Here is a 14,791-nt window from a genome sequence, read left to right on the forward strand (position 1 = left end):
AACATCCATAGGCCTTCACAAGGCCTCAGGACTCATGCCACCACCTCTGGCTAAATCGTATGAATAAAAGAATATTTTAAATACCTCATTCTTTATTTAAGAATGAAAACTGGGAAGAAGTAGGGTAGGAAGGCTGGTTTGGTTCCAGGGCTCAGAGAAGAGTGGGGCAATGGAGCGTCTCGAGTGCTGTTTGACTTGGGTGTCCTGAGGAGTGATTGTTAGGTCTGGTACCCCCCTAGGTCTAGGTCTTCCCTGGAGCAGCTGGGAAGCTCTGTGCTCCCCAAATACAGCAGGGCCCCAGCGTCCATTTTAGACTGAAGACTGGAGCCAGTATGATTTACTAGTTCCTGAAGCTGCCTCACAGAATCGAGTAACCATCCTGACTTGGGGGGTGAGAGCTGAGCCAGTGTCTGTAGAAGGTTGATCCTGGGAAGTAGTAAGTGGCATTGCCAAGCTGCCATCATTACAGGAATGTGCATCGGGTGGTTGTGGTGTCTCTGCTTGTTAGTCATAGTTCCTTCAGGTTTTATTGCCCTGTAGAGGTTGTCTTAGAATTTCCATTCTATTTCATGCTGGAATGATCCCACTGCACATATCCTTGAAGCTGCTCTGCTTATGAGAGGTATACTTGATAAAAATTGTTTCCAGAAATCTTTAACCATTCGAAGGTCGGTGGTAAAACTTCCATTTATTAGAGACATTTTATTATAAATGAAAGTGAGCATCTTAATTTGATAGGTGTTCTTTGTTTTTTTTTTAAATTTTTTTTTTTTTTTAACGTTTATTTATTTTTGAGACAGAGAGAGACAGAGCATGAACGGGGGAGGGGCAGAGAGAGAGGGAGACACAGAATCGGAAGCAGGCTCCAGGCTCTGAGCTGTCAGCCCAGAGCCCGACGCGGGGCTCGAACTCGCGGACCGTGAGATCGTGACCTGAGCTGAAGTCGGACGCTTAACCGACTGAGCCACCCAGGCGCCCCTGATAGGTGTTCTTTGTAAACATGCAGCACATTCCTTGGATACTTTTTGCTCCCATATGTGATTTTCTTGCTAGTTTATGTGGAAGCAAACTGCTTTGAGGCCATTTCTACTATGGAGAAATACATAGGGAAATACATTACTGTCCTTTTAATAGGCATAATTCATACATGGTTATTGTAAAAATCAGAACTTTGATGCACACACATCCTGCTTTAAATTAGAATTATATACTGAATTAAAAATGCTGACTTACTTAAAATACGGAAAGGGTATGCTTAAAGAACAGGTCTATAAATCTGTGGTACATTTAAAATTATATTTTAAGTAATTGGTGAATTTTAATCTTTTGATATACAGAAACATGTCTGAGGTCTAAGTAAAGGGGGAAAGTTCTCAAAATTATATTTTGGATTAAACACAGGATTACCTACTTACTATTAATCTTGATGAATAGTGTTTTGCTTTATTATAACTCTGTCAAAATGATTTCTCTAGGTCGAAAATGTCCGCTTGGTAGATCGAATATCTTCTAAAAAAGCAGCCCTAGGTACTTTGTATTTGACGGCTACTCATGTAATATTCGTGGAAAATGCACCTGACACCAGAAAAGAAACATGGGTATGCAGTCTTTATTTTTGGCTTTATGTGTTTTCTATTGTTTAATGTAACAAGTTTGATCCTCCATTCTTTTGTTTGGCCTCAGGGTGAGGTGGGTGGGCTTTTGGCCTTGGGTGTTCAGAGAACTGTTTTTGGAAGGTCAGCTTTGCTTTTTTCTGCACAGAGTCGAATCCACTTGATCTACTTATTCATTGTAAACACTAATTATTTGAACGTCATCAAAGACAGAAATAGCCAGAGATATAAATGCTTCATGTCACAGCTGTTAAGTAGACATTCGAGAATAATCAGTGCCAGATACAACATTTATGTAGTGCTTTATTTGCAATACATTTTATCTGTAGGTTCCAGTTGTGCAGGCCGTTTAGTCATTTTATTGTCTCCACTTTTCTGATAATTCAAAAGAGAAGAAAAGAAAAGCTAGGGAAGAGTCCTCTTGGCAGGTATTTCTGCTACTTAATAATGAGACCGTTCGATACCTCTTATTTTATATAACCACCCGACCAGGACATTATGACTGGAACCAGAATCCCTGAATTGTAGATTTTTCCCTGTTCTGTATTGCATAGATGTTGCATTTTGAGCAGAAGGGGGCAGGCATTACTTAGCGGGGAAGAATGATGGCGGATCCTAACTACACTTGTGAACGCAGTATAATGTGTAGAGCTGACAAGTCGCTATATTGTACCCCTGGAACTAATGTAACAGTGTGTGTGTCAGCTGTACTCGAACAACAACAACAAAAAGTTACGAATGCTGCCATTGAGGGTGGGGCAGAGACCCCCTCCCGGCAAAACACCAGAGAGATGTACTTCAGCATGATTTTCTTTAACATAAATCTCTTCTGCAGCCTACTTGGCCACCGGCAGCTTAGAAAACAACAGTCTCAAGTTGCTATTGAACTTGAGCATTCCATGTGGAATTTAGGAGCATGGTGGCACCTCCCAGCGGGGCCATCTCTAACTTCTGTCGATTGCAAGGTTTATTTTACTAACTTCTCATGACCTTATTTAATTTTAGCTGGTAAGCGCATTCAGCATTTGACCACCACAGTGTTCCCTTACCTGGTCTTGTACAAAATTATATGCTGAGTACTTTGCTCCAAATACTTAGCCCGGATAGCAGAAGGCTTGGTAATGAAAAAAAAAATGATAGGTTTAGACCGATCTTTCCCAGAGCATCTCCGTTTTGTCATCTGAGTGCAGGTGTTGAGCTACATAAAGACTGGGGCGTGGTTCTTGTCTGTGTGCCTCAGAGATCTGTGTTATTTCTTGCTCATTTATCACTTACTTGTGCTTAGCTTATGCACATAACTTTTGGTCGTAGATTCTTCACAGTCAGATTTCCACCATTGAAAAACAGGCAACAGCCGCTACTGGGTGCCCTCTGCTGATTCGCTGCAAGAACTTTCAGCTGTTACAGCTCATCATACCGCAGGAAAGAGACTGCCATGATGTGTACATCTCTCTCATACGCCTTGCTCGGCCAGGTAGGGCGGAGGACCTCTGCGTGTCATATGTGCACACTCTCAAGTTCACAAATCATGTTCAAGAAATACATATAAAAACAGGGAGGGGGACAAAACAGAAGAGACTCTTAAATATGGAGAACAAACAGAAGGTTACTGGAGGGGTTGTGGGAGGGGGGATGGGCTAAATGGGTAAGGGGCATCGAGGAATCTACTCCTGAAATCGTTGTTGCACTATATGATAACTACCTTGAATGTAAATTAAAAAATATAAATTAAATTAAAAAAATAAAAAGAATTATGGTGTTGTAGGAATTATATGTTATCCCAGTCCTCAGATGAGGCCAAGAATTCTGAATGATTCGCTGCCTTTTAGGGGTTCCCCCTGAGTTGTTTACTATATGAACGTCTCTCATTATTGTCAGTATTCACTTTATCTTGGCAGAAGGGTTAGAGCATGTTTTCCCTTTGGAGTGAAATCATCTTAGAATGATGCTCTTCCCATACTATGATGATCAAGCCACCTTGCTTAAAGCCTAAGGTAAACTGACACATTGTTTTGTATGGAAAGCATTGATGTCAAACAGTTCCAGTGCACTTTCCCCTCTTGGGGCTTTCAAGGTTTGGTTTCTTTTTTTTTTTTTTTTTTAAGTTTATTTATTTATTTTGAGAGGGAGAGAGAGCAGGGTAAGGGCAGAGACAGAGAGAGACAGAAGCAGAGAGAGAAAATCCTAAGCAGGCTCCATGCTGTTAGCACAGAGCCCGATCCAAGGCTTGAACTCACGAACTGTGAGATAATGATGGGAGCCAAAACCAAGAGTCGGACGCTTAACTGACTGAGCCATCCAGGCAGCCCTCAAGGTTTGGTTTCTATTGCTTCTTGATGGTAATGTATGTTTCCCAAGGTTGGTATAACTGGACCTTTGTTAACATCAGTTATATTCACCATGTGGATATGTTGGTTCTCTTAAACGAAACCTCCTTAAGTGTTGTGGGCAGAATGTTTAGTTGATTTGAAACATAGGTGCTGTTAGTTACTCTCTTGTTCAGTCTCTCAGCTTGAGGTCTTCAGACTTACGGCTTACTGTGCACTTCTCTAGAAGGGTCTCTTGTCTCTCTACGTGGCTTGTATGGGTTGTGCTGTTCTTTTGCCTACAAGAAATAGACGTCTGAGTTTCCTGGGAGAATTCAGTAAAAGTAAATCTTTTATATAAGAGCAATGTCCGTGGTAGGGTCACACCAAAGTCACTGATGAGGGAGATGGGATCCGTGTTTACAGTTCCTTTGCTAAATGCTTTTGATTCAGGGCAAGAGGTTTGATCGTCAATACTGCAAGAGGTCTGGCTGGGTCCTCCGTTTCTGATAATGTGACCGTATCATCTGCAGATAATGGAGAACTAAAGCTGTCTAATGAAAATGATGCCAGGGAGCTGTCAAAATCTGATCATTTTGCCTCGACTTCGCTCCCCTTTCAAGGCAGCTGGTTGAGGCTCTTTGATCCCCGTGTGCTGCAGAGAACTGCAGAGTTAGCCAGAAAAGCAGTTGAACTTTTTAGAGGGTACACTATAATTGGAACAGAAGTTCTGGGAAGATGTATGTGAGGTTGCGTGCAGCAGGGATTGTGAGGAGAATTGTGTGCCAGCAATTTCTGTGTCACTGATTAATGGGTGTACTGGATAATACTTGTGCTCTGACCGGATTAATGGGATTTAGGAAGAGCCCAGAGAACTGGGAAAGAGCTGAGTGGCTGGAAGGGCAGATGACAGTGGCCGTGAGGGCTCTGGCCGGTGATGACAGCGAGCGCCAGGACTCTCACTGTGAGGGCCCCCAGGGAGGAAGACCTCTGCGTGCCTCACTTTTTAAAACACACACCCTTTCTTGAAGGTGGCGTTTGGGAGTTAGGTGTTAAACACAGCCAAAGAGCAAGAAAGGAAATGATAGTAGTTAATTGAATTAAACCCATTACCTTAGAAGATTTTTAAAAAGCCACCAGCATTTTGAAACGCTGGAATTAGAGATGCCAGTTTACATAAAACATAGTACTTTAATAAGTGTGGGAAGGTGAAATAGAACCCAGAGAGTTTCACAGTTTAATGTGAGAGGCAGGGCTAAAATTAGGACACGTTACAGCCTTTAACCTTGGAAGCAGGCTTTCAGATCTGGGCGGAGGTAGGGAAAGGTGGGGGGGGGGGTCCCAGCTAGGAGTAGGGGTGGCTTATCAGAGCTATGTCAGGATCTTTTACAAAATACACCTTCCCCCTCCACTAGGTATATCAGAATGGGTGTGTGTGGGGGTGGGGTGGGGTGTGGTATACTTTGAATCCTAGTAGCACGCTGTAGCTCTCTTTGGTTACTCTGGTTAGTCACCAACACAAATCACCTATTTCCAACTACCCTTATGGACACACAACTAAACTACAAGGTCCTGTAAAGAACTTTTTTTTTTTTTTTTTTTTTTTTTTTTTACAAAAGAAGAAATGTTTCAGAGTCCATTTAAGTCAAGTCCTATGATGGAGATATTTTCAGAGCTCATGAGATCCTCTCCTCACTGAATTAGGATTTCTGGGATAAGGGTACATCAAACTACTAAAAATCTAGTGAGCTTTTACTGGTTTGTCTTTTGTGTGAATTCAGATTGGTAAGAATGAAAAATTAACGTAGCCAAATTCAGTAAGCTCTTTAATTCTGAATAAAGAACAATTTAGGTTAAAGTAAAGGTTTGACCCAATGAAAAATAGATCCAGTGTACCAATAAGGATATATATTTTTCAGATGAAAAGACCCCTGTTTCTCAGAGAGCTTCCATTTTTCCCATGTGCCTTCTTCTCTCCTCCAATTTGTTTCTGCTGTTTATTTTTGTATCAATTAGTGTTGGTTGGTCCCTTAACATTTGAACCATCTTCTTTGTTTATTTTACCATTTTTTCTAAACTACAGTGTTTTTTTTTCCAGTTCATCTTAGTCCCCAATTCTTTTGCACATTTATTATGATTTAAAAAAATCTCATGACTGACATCATCTTATTTGCTCAGTTTATTTTTATTTAAATATTTTTAATATTTATTATTTATTTTTGAGAGAGAGAGTATGAGCAGGGAAGGCACAGAGAGAGAGAGAGAGAGAGAGAGAGAGAGAGACATAGAATCTGAAGCAGGTTCCAGACTCTTGAGCTGTCAGCACAGAGCCTTAGGTGAGGCTCGAACTCATGAGTTGTGAGATCATGCCCAGAGCCAAAGTTAGACACTTAACCTACTGAGCCACCCAGGTGCCCCTCATTTGCTTAATTTAACTTTTTATGTCCTAGTCTAAGTCACTGCTGTTATGCAGTATCTGCGGTTGTAATATTCTTTTTATTGACAACACTTATCTCTGAGTCTAGAAGTTCTTTTCCACTAAGAGCCTCCATAGCCCTGGTGGTTAATTCAAACACTTGTTGGTTGAAAATAGACAGCAGACATCTTTTTCCTCCTCCTCCTCCTCCTCCTCCTCCTCCCCCTTCCCCTCTTTCTCCCCCTTTCTCCCCCTTTTCTTCCTCTTCCTCCTCCTCTTCTTCTTCCTCCTCCTCCTCGTCTTCCTCCTCCTCATTTTTTTTTTTTTTTTTGAGAGAGAGAGAGAAAGAGAGCTGAGGTTGGGCAGAGAGAGAGAGGGAGAGGGAGAATCCCAAGCCTGGCACAGAGCCTGATGCAGAGCTCGAACCCACGAATGGTGAGATCATAACCTGAGCTGAAATCAAGAGTCTGACGGACTGAGCCACCAGGCACCTCTTCCTTATTTTTCTTCTAAAGCTGCGAAGTCCAGTAGTAGCTGTGTTCTTTCCTGACCCCACTTGAAATGGTTTTTCAACTCCATGTAGGTCCTTGAATGAAGCGGAAGGCTGGGGTCAGGCTAGCTCTCAACTGTTACTTTTGGTTCTGATAAACCCCACAGTGTGTGTCCTCCTGATGACTGTAACTTTCCCCTTCCCAGACCCGTCTCCGCACTCTGCTAATGCCCATTCGTGTTTTTTTTTTCCTTTCAATTTTTAAAAAATTTGCAAAAGGGAAGCAGTCAGTAACATAATTGTATTACTCGGGTTTTACATGGGTTGTTGCAAGTTTTCTTTTTCTTTTTAAAGTATTTTTATTATAATATTAAGTTACGTTTTGTTTCTCCCAATTAGTCTATCATGATACTTCCCTCATTTTTTTCCCCTAAAATATTCTGTTTTCATAACCATTTAGCCCGATACCTGGGCAACAAACTAGGTTGTTTTTCTTCCTTTTCTAATTGCTTTGTCTTACCCACAGCTGCCTTATCTGCTCGAGTGAACACCCTTTCCTTTTTTATGGAAGAGAAGGAGCAGAGGTGGGGTGCAGAGACTGGGCCATTTGTGGGCTTGGTGGTTCCAAGTTGAAAGTTGCCACTTGGTGGCGTAAATCTTCCCCAGGAAGTAGGAAGAGGGCTTACCTAAGAGCGAAGGCGTCAATGAGAGCAATAGGTGTGGAACCGAGAGCAGAGACGAGTGCTTCCCTGTGTTAAGGGGCACGTGATGAACAGCTGTGCTCAAACGACACAGAGTCAGTCAAAACCTGCATCTTGTTCGCTACCTGCCAAGTCCTGAAACACCAATTTGGTTTTCCTAGAAACATGACCAAGATGCTATCCATTATTATTTTTGTAAGTTTATTTATTTATTTTGAGAGAGAGACTGCAGGAGGGGCAGAGAGTGGGAGAGAGAGACAGAGAGAGAGAGACAGAGAGAGAGAATCCCAAGCAGGCTCCGCACTGTCAGCACAGAGCCCAATGTGGGGCTTGAACTCACGAACTGTGAGATCATGACCTGAGCCGAAAGCAAGAGTCGGATGCTTAAGTGACTGAGCCATCCAGGTGCCCCGATGCTACTCATTCTTAATTTAATGTAGTACTTTAGAAATTGTCCTTTTTCTTTCTGAATAGATAGAAAAACCTTCAAATCTGCCTTTGCCTAGCATTTGTAAGATTTAAGTAGGTCAATAAAGTACATGCTCGAATGATCTCTACATAACTTTTTCAGAAATTTTTTCTTTTGCTTGGAGGTGCACATTCAGTGCAAAGACATGTGGGGTATTTGCTTCTTACGGGAGCAGCTGTAGGGGAGAGGCCTTCAGTGCACCTGGCTTAGAAACCTGCTGTCACTAGCAGCAGAAGACCTTTTATGTTGGATGTGACGGCTCAGACCTTATGGTGTAAGAAGCCAGTGGAGTATCACATGTCTGTTTTAAGAGACGAAGGTGAGAAATGAGGGATCTGACTTTTCCAAAGCAGGTATGTTCTTTCAGTTCACATTCTGTAAAGACTAGAGATTTCTGTAGCCCTACTTTTGTTTTTAGCTCGCTTACTTGCTGATGACTATGAATTCTGCTAGGTAGGGGTGCCTGGGTGGCTCAGTCAGTTAAGTGTCTGACTCTTGGTTTCCGTTCAGGTCATGATCTCACACGTTTGTGAGTTTCAGCCTGGTGTCGGGTTCCGCACTGACATTGTGGACCCTGCTTGGGATTCTGTCTTTCGTCCCCTCTCTCTGCCCCTCTCTTGCTTTCTCTCAAAAACGAATAAATAAACTTAAAAAGAATTCTGCTATGTATTTTGCAGAAGATGGAGGTGAGTGGAACAGATCGTTGTGAATGGGAATTATTCAGTAAAGTTTGCATCTGTGTTAATGGTACTTTATAACTTCTCAGAGCCGGCAGGCCTCAGCTGAAGGCTTCACCTGGGCTGGCCTTTGTGTGAGAAGCTTGCCTACATTAATAAGACTGAGTTTGGGTTGACAAAAATGTGGGTTTCTTTGCCCTCGTGAAGAATTTTAACTTACATCGGGCTGGAGGTATGAGTGATCACCCTTTTGCTTAAAAAAATAACACAAAACATTTCACAGTTTTAGTGGTAACCCATTCTAATGCCTCCCAGTTCAGAATTCACGAATGATCTTGTTCACGTCTGCCTTAAGTTATTCCTGCTTTCTGTACCGTGTCTCTGCCTCCTCCCAATGACAGCAGGCATGAGCCCATACATAGAAAACTCTCTGTCCTCCACTGGTTTTCTTCTTCTACCTTTGCACCTATCTGTAACTACTTAACGAAGGGCACTTAGCTTCCATTACTAACCCTGTCTTCATAAGTTCTGCTTTCACTGAGGGAACCGAGGCTTTCTCAAGAGATTCTGTTGCCCTCTTAAACAAATTGCATTTGCGGTTAACATTATGATATCAGAGGCCTGAGTCATGAAAATGGTACTGAGAGATGGAAAAGATGTGTCAGTGTCGAGCCATTGGTTCCCAGAAATGGATCTCAATTTTTTGTGCTGTCTGCTCAATAAGCTAAGATTACAAGAACCAGTTCCTACTGAGAGCATCTCTTCTGTGTTTGTACAGATAGCTGTAGGTGTGTATTTTCTTATTGATTGAAATCATCCGTATTCTAAAGTTTGAAGTTTAGAATATATGATATCAAGAGAAACTGAACTAGAACATAGTTTATCTTACAGGTACACTCTAGTTGTTTGCTTTTTTTTTTTTTTTTACAAGAAAGACTACATGTCTAATGAAAAATATGACCCTTATCTTTCTTCTTCCATGTAGATGAGTCATTTCAATGGTAATCACAAGCCTGAAACTGAGTTTAGATCTTAGGCTGCCTGTGTGTTGCTGTGGCCTTTTGCTGGTGGTGAGGTCCTTGACTGGGTCTCCAGACACATGTTGAAGAGCAGTTAAATTATCCATATGTGAATGTCATCAACAGATTAGGGAATAAATGAGGGGACCTGAGAAAACTGTGAGGAGAAAAAAAGCTATTGGAAAAAAAGAGGAAGGTTAAGAGGAGGGAACAAGGAAAGAAAAGACACAAAAGTGGTCCGTCTGGGGAGAAGAGAGAAGGATCTGCCTTAGACGGGCAGTGCGTGTGCTTTGGAGAATGCACTCTACAGCCAGGTTGCCTAATTCCAATCCAGAGTCCCCATTTATTAGCTCTGTGGCCCTGGGGATGTTCCTTAACCACTTTTTGCCTCAGATTTCTCATCTGGAAAATGAGGCCCATCGTAGGTTAATACATTTGTTAAGAACAGAATCTGGAATGAAATACGGGTTTAGTGAGTATCAGCCATGATTGCTCTTTACTAGCGATGTGTGGATCTGCACTATCCAATATATATGTATATATATGGAGCAAGACTGGAGCAAGAAAATCAAATTTTAGCTTTAGATGAGGAAGGCTGTGGAGCTTGGGCTCACAAGCAGAAAGGGTGTTACACAAAGACAAAGACATCCTTGCAGAATTGAGAGGAGAGTTTCGTCGTACATCCTTAAATTTGCCCTTCATGACCAGGGTGCCTGACACAATGAATTGATTTTTTTATTAATCCCATGAATTTTGTATGAGCACTGTAATTATGACGTTGATGTGTTTGCTAAAAGTTCAGATGTTTTCCGGGCAAACACTTAAATACATTACACAGCCTTTCTTTAAATTTTTTTTTTTTTAATTTTTTTTTTCAACGTTTTTTATTTATTTTTGCGACAGAGAGAGACAGAGCATGAACGGGGGAGGGGCAGAGAGAGAGGGAGACACAGAATCTGAAACAGGCTCCAGGCTCCGAGCCGTAATCCCAGAGCCTGACGCGGGGCTCGAACTCACGGACCACGAGATCGTGACCTGGCTGAAGTCGGACGCTTAACCGACTGCGCCACCCAGGCGCCCCTTTAAATTTTTTTTTTTAATGTTTATTTTTGAGAGAGAGAGAAAGAGAGTGTGTGCGAGCACGAGTGGGGGAGGGGCAGAGAGAGAGGAAGACACAGAATCTGAATCAGACTCCAGGTTCTGAACTGTCAGCACAGAGTCCGATGTGGGGCTTGAACCCACGAACTGTGAGATCATGACCTGAGCCTAAGTCAGACACTTAACTGACTGAGCCTCCCAGGTGCCCCTACATCCCACAGCCTTTCAATTGCTGTTTCTTTTTTGAATATTGTGAGCATCAAAATATGGCAGTGGTCCGGGCCTCTCTCTACCTCTGAGAAGCCATCCCAAATCCAAGCTCCATATACATAAACAAACTGAGTTCTTGATGTCTAATGATACATACATTCTTAATTAATTTTTAAGTTCCATTTCTTGTATGGTCTGGAGAATATGTTTGCCTTCCAAAGAAACTTTAAAGAAAGCACACAATGGAGAAGTCCTTGTTTCTGAAAGGAAAGAAGCGTTTGCAAAGTTGAGTTGGTTTGTCCCAAGGTCTTCATGGTGTTGTCGGGAGGAGGTGGGCGTACCTACCCGGAGAGGGTGTCCCAAGGGGCCAGGAGCCGGACTGGCTTCTTGATGTACTCTAGCCCAGACAGACTGCTTGTGGGGAGATTTGGTTCTAGTTTTGGCTTAGCTTGATTTGGCTTTATTCTCCCTTTTCTTGCAGTGAAATACGAGGAGTTATACTGCTTTTCATTCAACCCCAAGCTGGATAAAGAAGAAAGAGAACAGGGCTGGATGCTGATCGATCTCAGCGAAGAATACAAGCGAATGGGCCTCCCTAATAATTTTTGGCAGCTCAGCGATGTGAATAGAGACTACCGAGTGAGTGCAGGCATCTAGTGAAATCTAGATGCTTAATCCAAGTGAACTCCTGATTCCCGTGGCTTAGCATGACTGACTTAATCTCCTTTAATTTCTTAGCTCTTTGTAGATATAGATCTGTAGATTTGCAAGTCTCCCCTGGTTATTACCAGCTACATTTCCTACCTGCACCGGAATCAAAAAGTTTGGAAACTTAGAGACCTCCCCCACCCCCCGACACACAAACCCTTCCCCTAATGTTTGAGGAAATGGAAACTCAGAGAAGTCCAGTGGCCTCATGGCCAGGCAGTGGGTGGGAGAGCAGGCCAGGGCCAAGTTCTCCTGTCAGCTCTTTTTATAGTGTGGTGAGTGATTAGTGGGGAAGTCACAGAGACTCTGATGGCAGTCTGGCACCAGCTCCTCTCTGTACTCACTGAACTCTTGATTGGTACACAAGGTCACCAAGAGGCTTCCCTAGAGAAATGTGGCGAGATGTGTCTACGTTTACAGAAAGGCCTATGGAGAGGAAAGGAGGCAGAAGGGGCAGAACCAATGCTGTATTGTCCCTAATGATGGGCTTACAAATCAGTGTTGGTTTCCCTATGACGTTTTTAAATATTTTAAGTAATAAAAGTAGCATAAGAATGTTGCAGAGAATTTATAAAAGAAAAAAGAACATTGCCCTCACATTCTTTTGTTAGGTTTTAAAATTTTACTTCAGATTTTTTTCTCATCTGCATAATTTAATGTCTTTTCTTATATAAGTAATGCATTGAATAATTTAAAATTGGAAAATACATAGGAAAAGGAACTGTTCGAATGTATGTAATGCAAATGGAATCATACAACACATGCCTTGTGTTCTGCTTTTCCTCACACATCATATTGCATTTTCCTGTCAATAAATATATTTTATATAATTTAAAAACATCGTATAACAATTGTGTAGTATGACTGTCATATTCTGTCTACCTAATCTCCAATTTTTAGACATTCAGATTATTATTATTTTTCACTATTTAAAAAAAATTTTTTTTAATGTTTATTTATTTTTGAGACAGAGAGAGACAGAGCATGAGCAGGGGAGGGTCAGAGAGAGAGGGAGACACAGAATCTGAAATGGGCTCCAGGCCCTGAGCTGTCAGCACAGAGCCCGACGCGGGGCTCGAACTCACGGACCGTGAGATCATGACCTGAGCCGAAGTCGGCCGCTTAACCGACTGAGCCACCCAGGCGCCCCTATTTTTCACTATTTTAAATAACATGGTGAGAACATCCTGGTAGCTATATCTTTGCCCATGTTAAAATTCCTTTTAAAGACAGATTCCTAAAGGTCAAATTTCTGTGTCAAAAACTTTACACAAATTTTTGTACACATTGTCAGCAAGAACTGCAGATTTATATAAATTCTCAGCAGCTGTGTATGAGAAGGCTTGATTTCTTGTGCCCTCACAGGGAAAGAGTTTCGTTCTTAAACAATTTTCTTGACAATTTGATAGTGGGACAAGCAGTTTCTCAATTTAACTGACATGCTTTGATTTCTTGATTGTAGATTTGTATATGCTTCTTGGCCATTTACACCTTATCTCCTGTTAATTGGTTACATTTTAAAAAATTTTTATTGAAGCATCGTTGACGTACAGTGTTATACTAGTTTTTGGTGTGCAGCATAGTCATTTGGCTATTGTACACATTATGTGATGTCCAGCCCGGTAAGTATAGTCACCGCACATCATTACCACAGTATTGTTGACTATATTCCCTTTGCTGCACTTTTCATCTCTGTGACTTATTTATTTTATAGCCGGAAATTTGTTCCTCTTAATCCCTTTCACCTATTTCTCCCATCCTTCCACCTCTCCCCTCTGGAAACCACCAGCTTGCTCTCTGTATTTATGAGTCTATTTCTGTTTTTTGTTTGTTTCTATGTGTGTGTTGATTCGTTTTGTTTTTTATGTTCCACATATAAGTGAAATAATGTGGTATTTGTCCTTCCCTATGTAACTTGTGTTTTACTTAGCAAAATGCCCTCTGGGTTCATTTATGTCACAAATGGCAAGATCGCATTCATTTTTATGGCTGAATAATATTCCTCTCTGTGTGTGTGTGTGTGTGTGTGTGTACACACACACCACATTTATTCTATTCATTTATCTATTGATGGACGCAAATTGCTTCCATATCTTGGCCATTGTAAGTGATGCTATAATGAACAGAAGGATGTATATGTATTTTTGAATTAGGGTTTTTGTTCTCTTTGGGTAAATACTCAGCAGTAGGATTGCTGGGTCGTATGGTATTTCTATTTTTAATTTTTTAAGAAACTTGCATACTGTTTTCCACAGTGGCTGCAACAATTTACATTTTCACCAACAGTGCACGAAAGTTCCCTTTTCTCTACATCCTTGCCAACACTTGTTATTTTTTGTCTTCTTGATACTAACCATACTGACTGGTGTGAGATGATACCGTTGTGGTTTTGAGCTGCATTTTCTTGGTGATTAGTGATGTTGAGCATCCTTTCATGTGTCTCCTGGCCATTTGTGTGTCTTCTTTGGAAAAAAATAGCTATTTAGGTCCTATGCCCATTTTTTTTTCCTGGGATTATTTTGATTTTTTGGTGTTGAGTTGGGTAAATTTTTTACATATTTGGGGTATTAACCTCTTATCATGTATATTATTTGCAAATATCTTCTCCCATTGTTTGTTTTATTGGTGGTTTCCTTTGCTGTGCAGAAGCTTTTTATTTTAGTATAGTTCCAATAGTTTATTATATAAATATAGTAATAATTAGCTATATATATATTTGATTGCTAGCCATAGTAGTAAAAACAGTATGGTCCTGGGACAAAAACAGACACATAGATGAATGCTCTTAAACCTCTCTAAAGTGCCCTCCGGATCACCCTCTGCTCCGGTGCCACTGACTGCAGTCTGGTGTTATCCTTCCCTTGTTTGTGTATAATGTGTCTACATTTGTAAGTAGTAATGTGTGGTATTATTTTGTGTGTTTTTAATGCTTTCTACACATGGTATTGTGCTGAATGTCATTTACTGAAACTTGATATTTCACTCAGCATTGTATTTGTGAGATTCATCTCATTTAATAAACACATCTATAATAGTTACCACATGCCACTGTTCTAAAAAGCCTGACAACTGTTAGCAGTACCA

At 41.2% G+C, this 14,791-nt stretch overlaps 1 protein-coding gene across 1 annotated transcript in view; it reads left to right on the plus strand.

Moving 5' to 3' along the window:
* MTMR7 (myotubularin related protein 7) overlaps positions 1-14,791 on the plus strand; it is a 106,503-nt gene that overhangs the window by 39,125 nt on the left and 52,587 nt on the right. The window contains exons 2-4 of the mRNA XM_042934391.1: positions 1,476-1,598; positions 2,925-3,087; positions 11,481-11,638. Coding sequence (XP_042790325.1) covers positions 1,476-1,598; positions 2,925-3,087; positions 11,481-11,638 — 444 coding nt within the window. The remainder of the gene's footprint in view (positions 1-1,475; positions 1,599-2,924; positions 3,088-11,480; positions 11,639-14,791) is intronic.

This window comes from Panthera leo, chromosome B1 (assembly GCF_018350215.1).
Source record: "Panthera leo isolate Ple1 chromosome B1, P.leo_Ple1_pat1.1, whole genome shotgun sequence".
Taxonomy (NCBI): Eukaryota; Metazoa; Chordata; class Mammalia; order Carnivora; family Felidae; genus Panthera; species Panthera leo.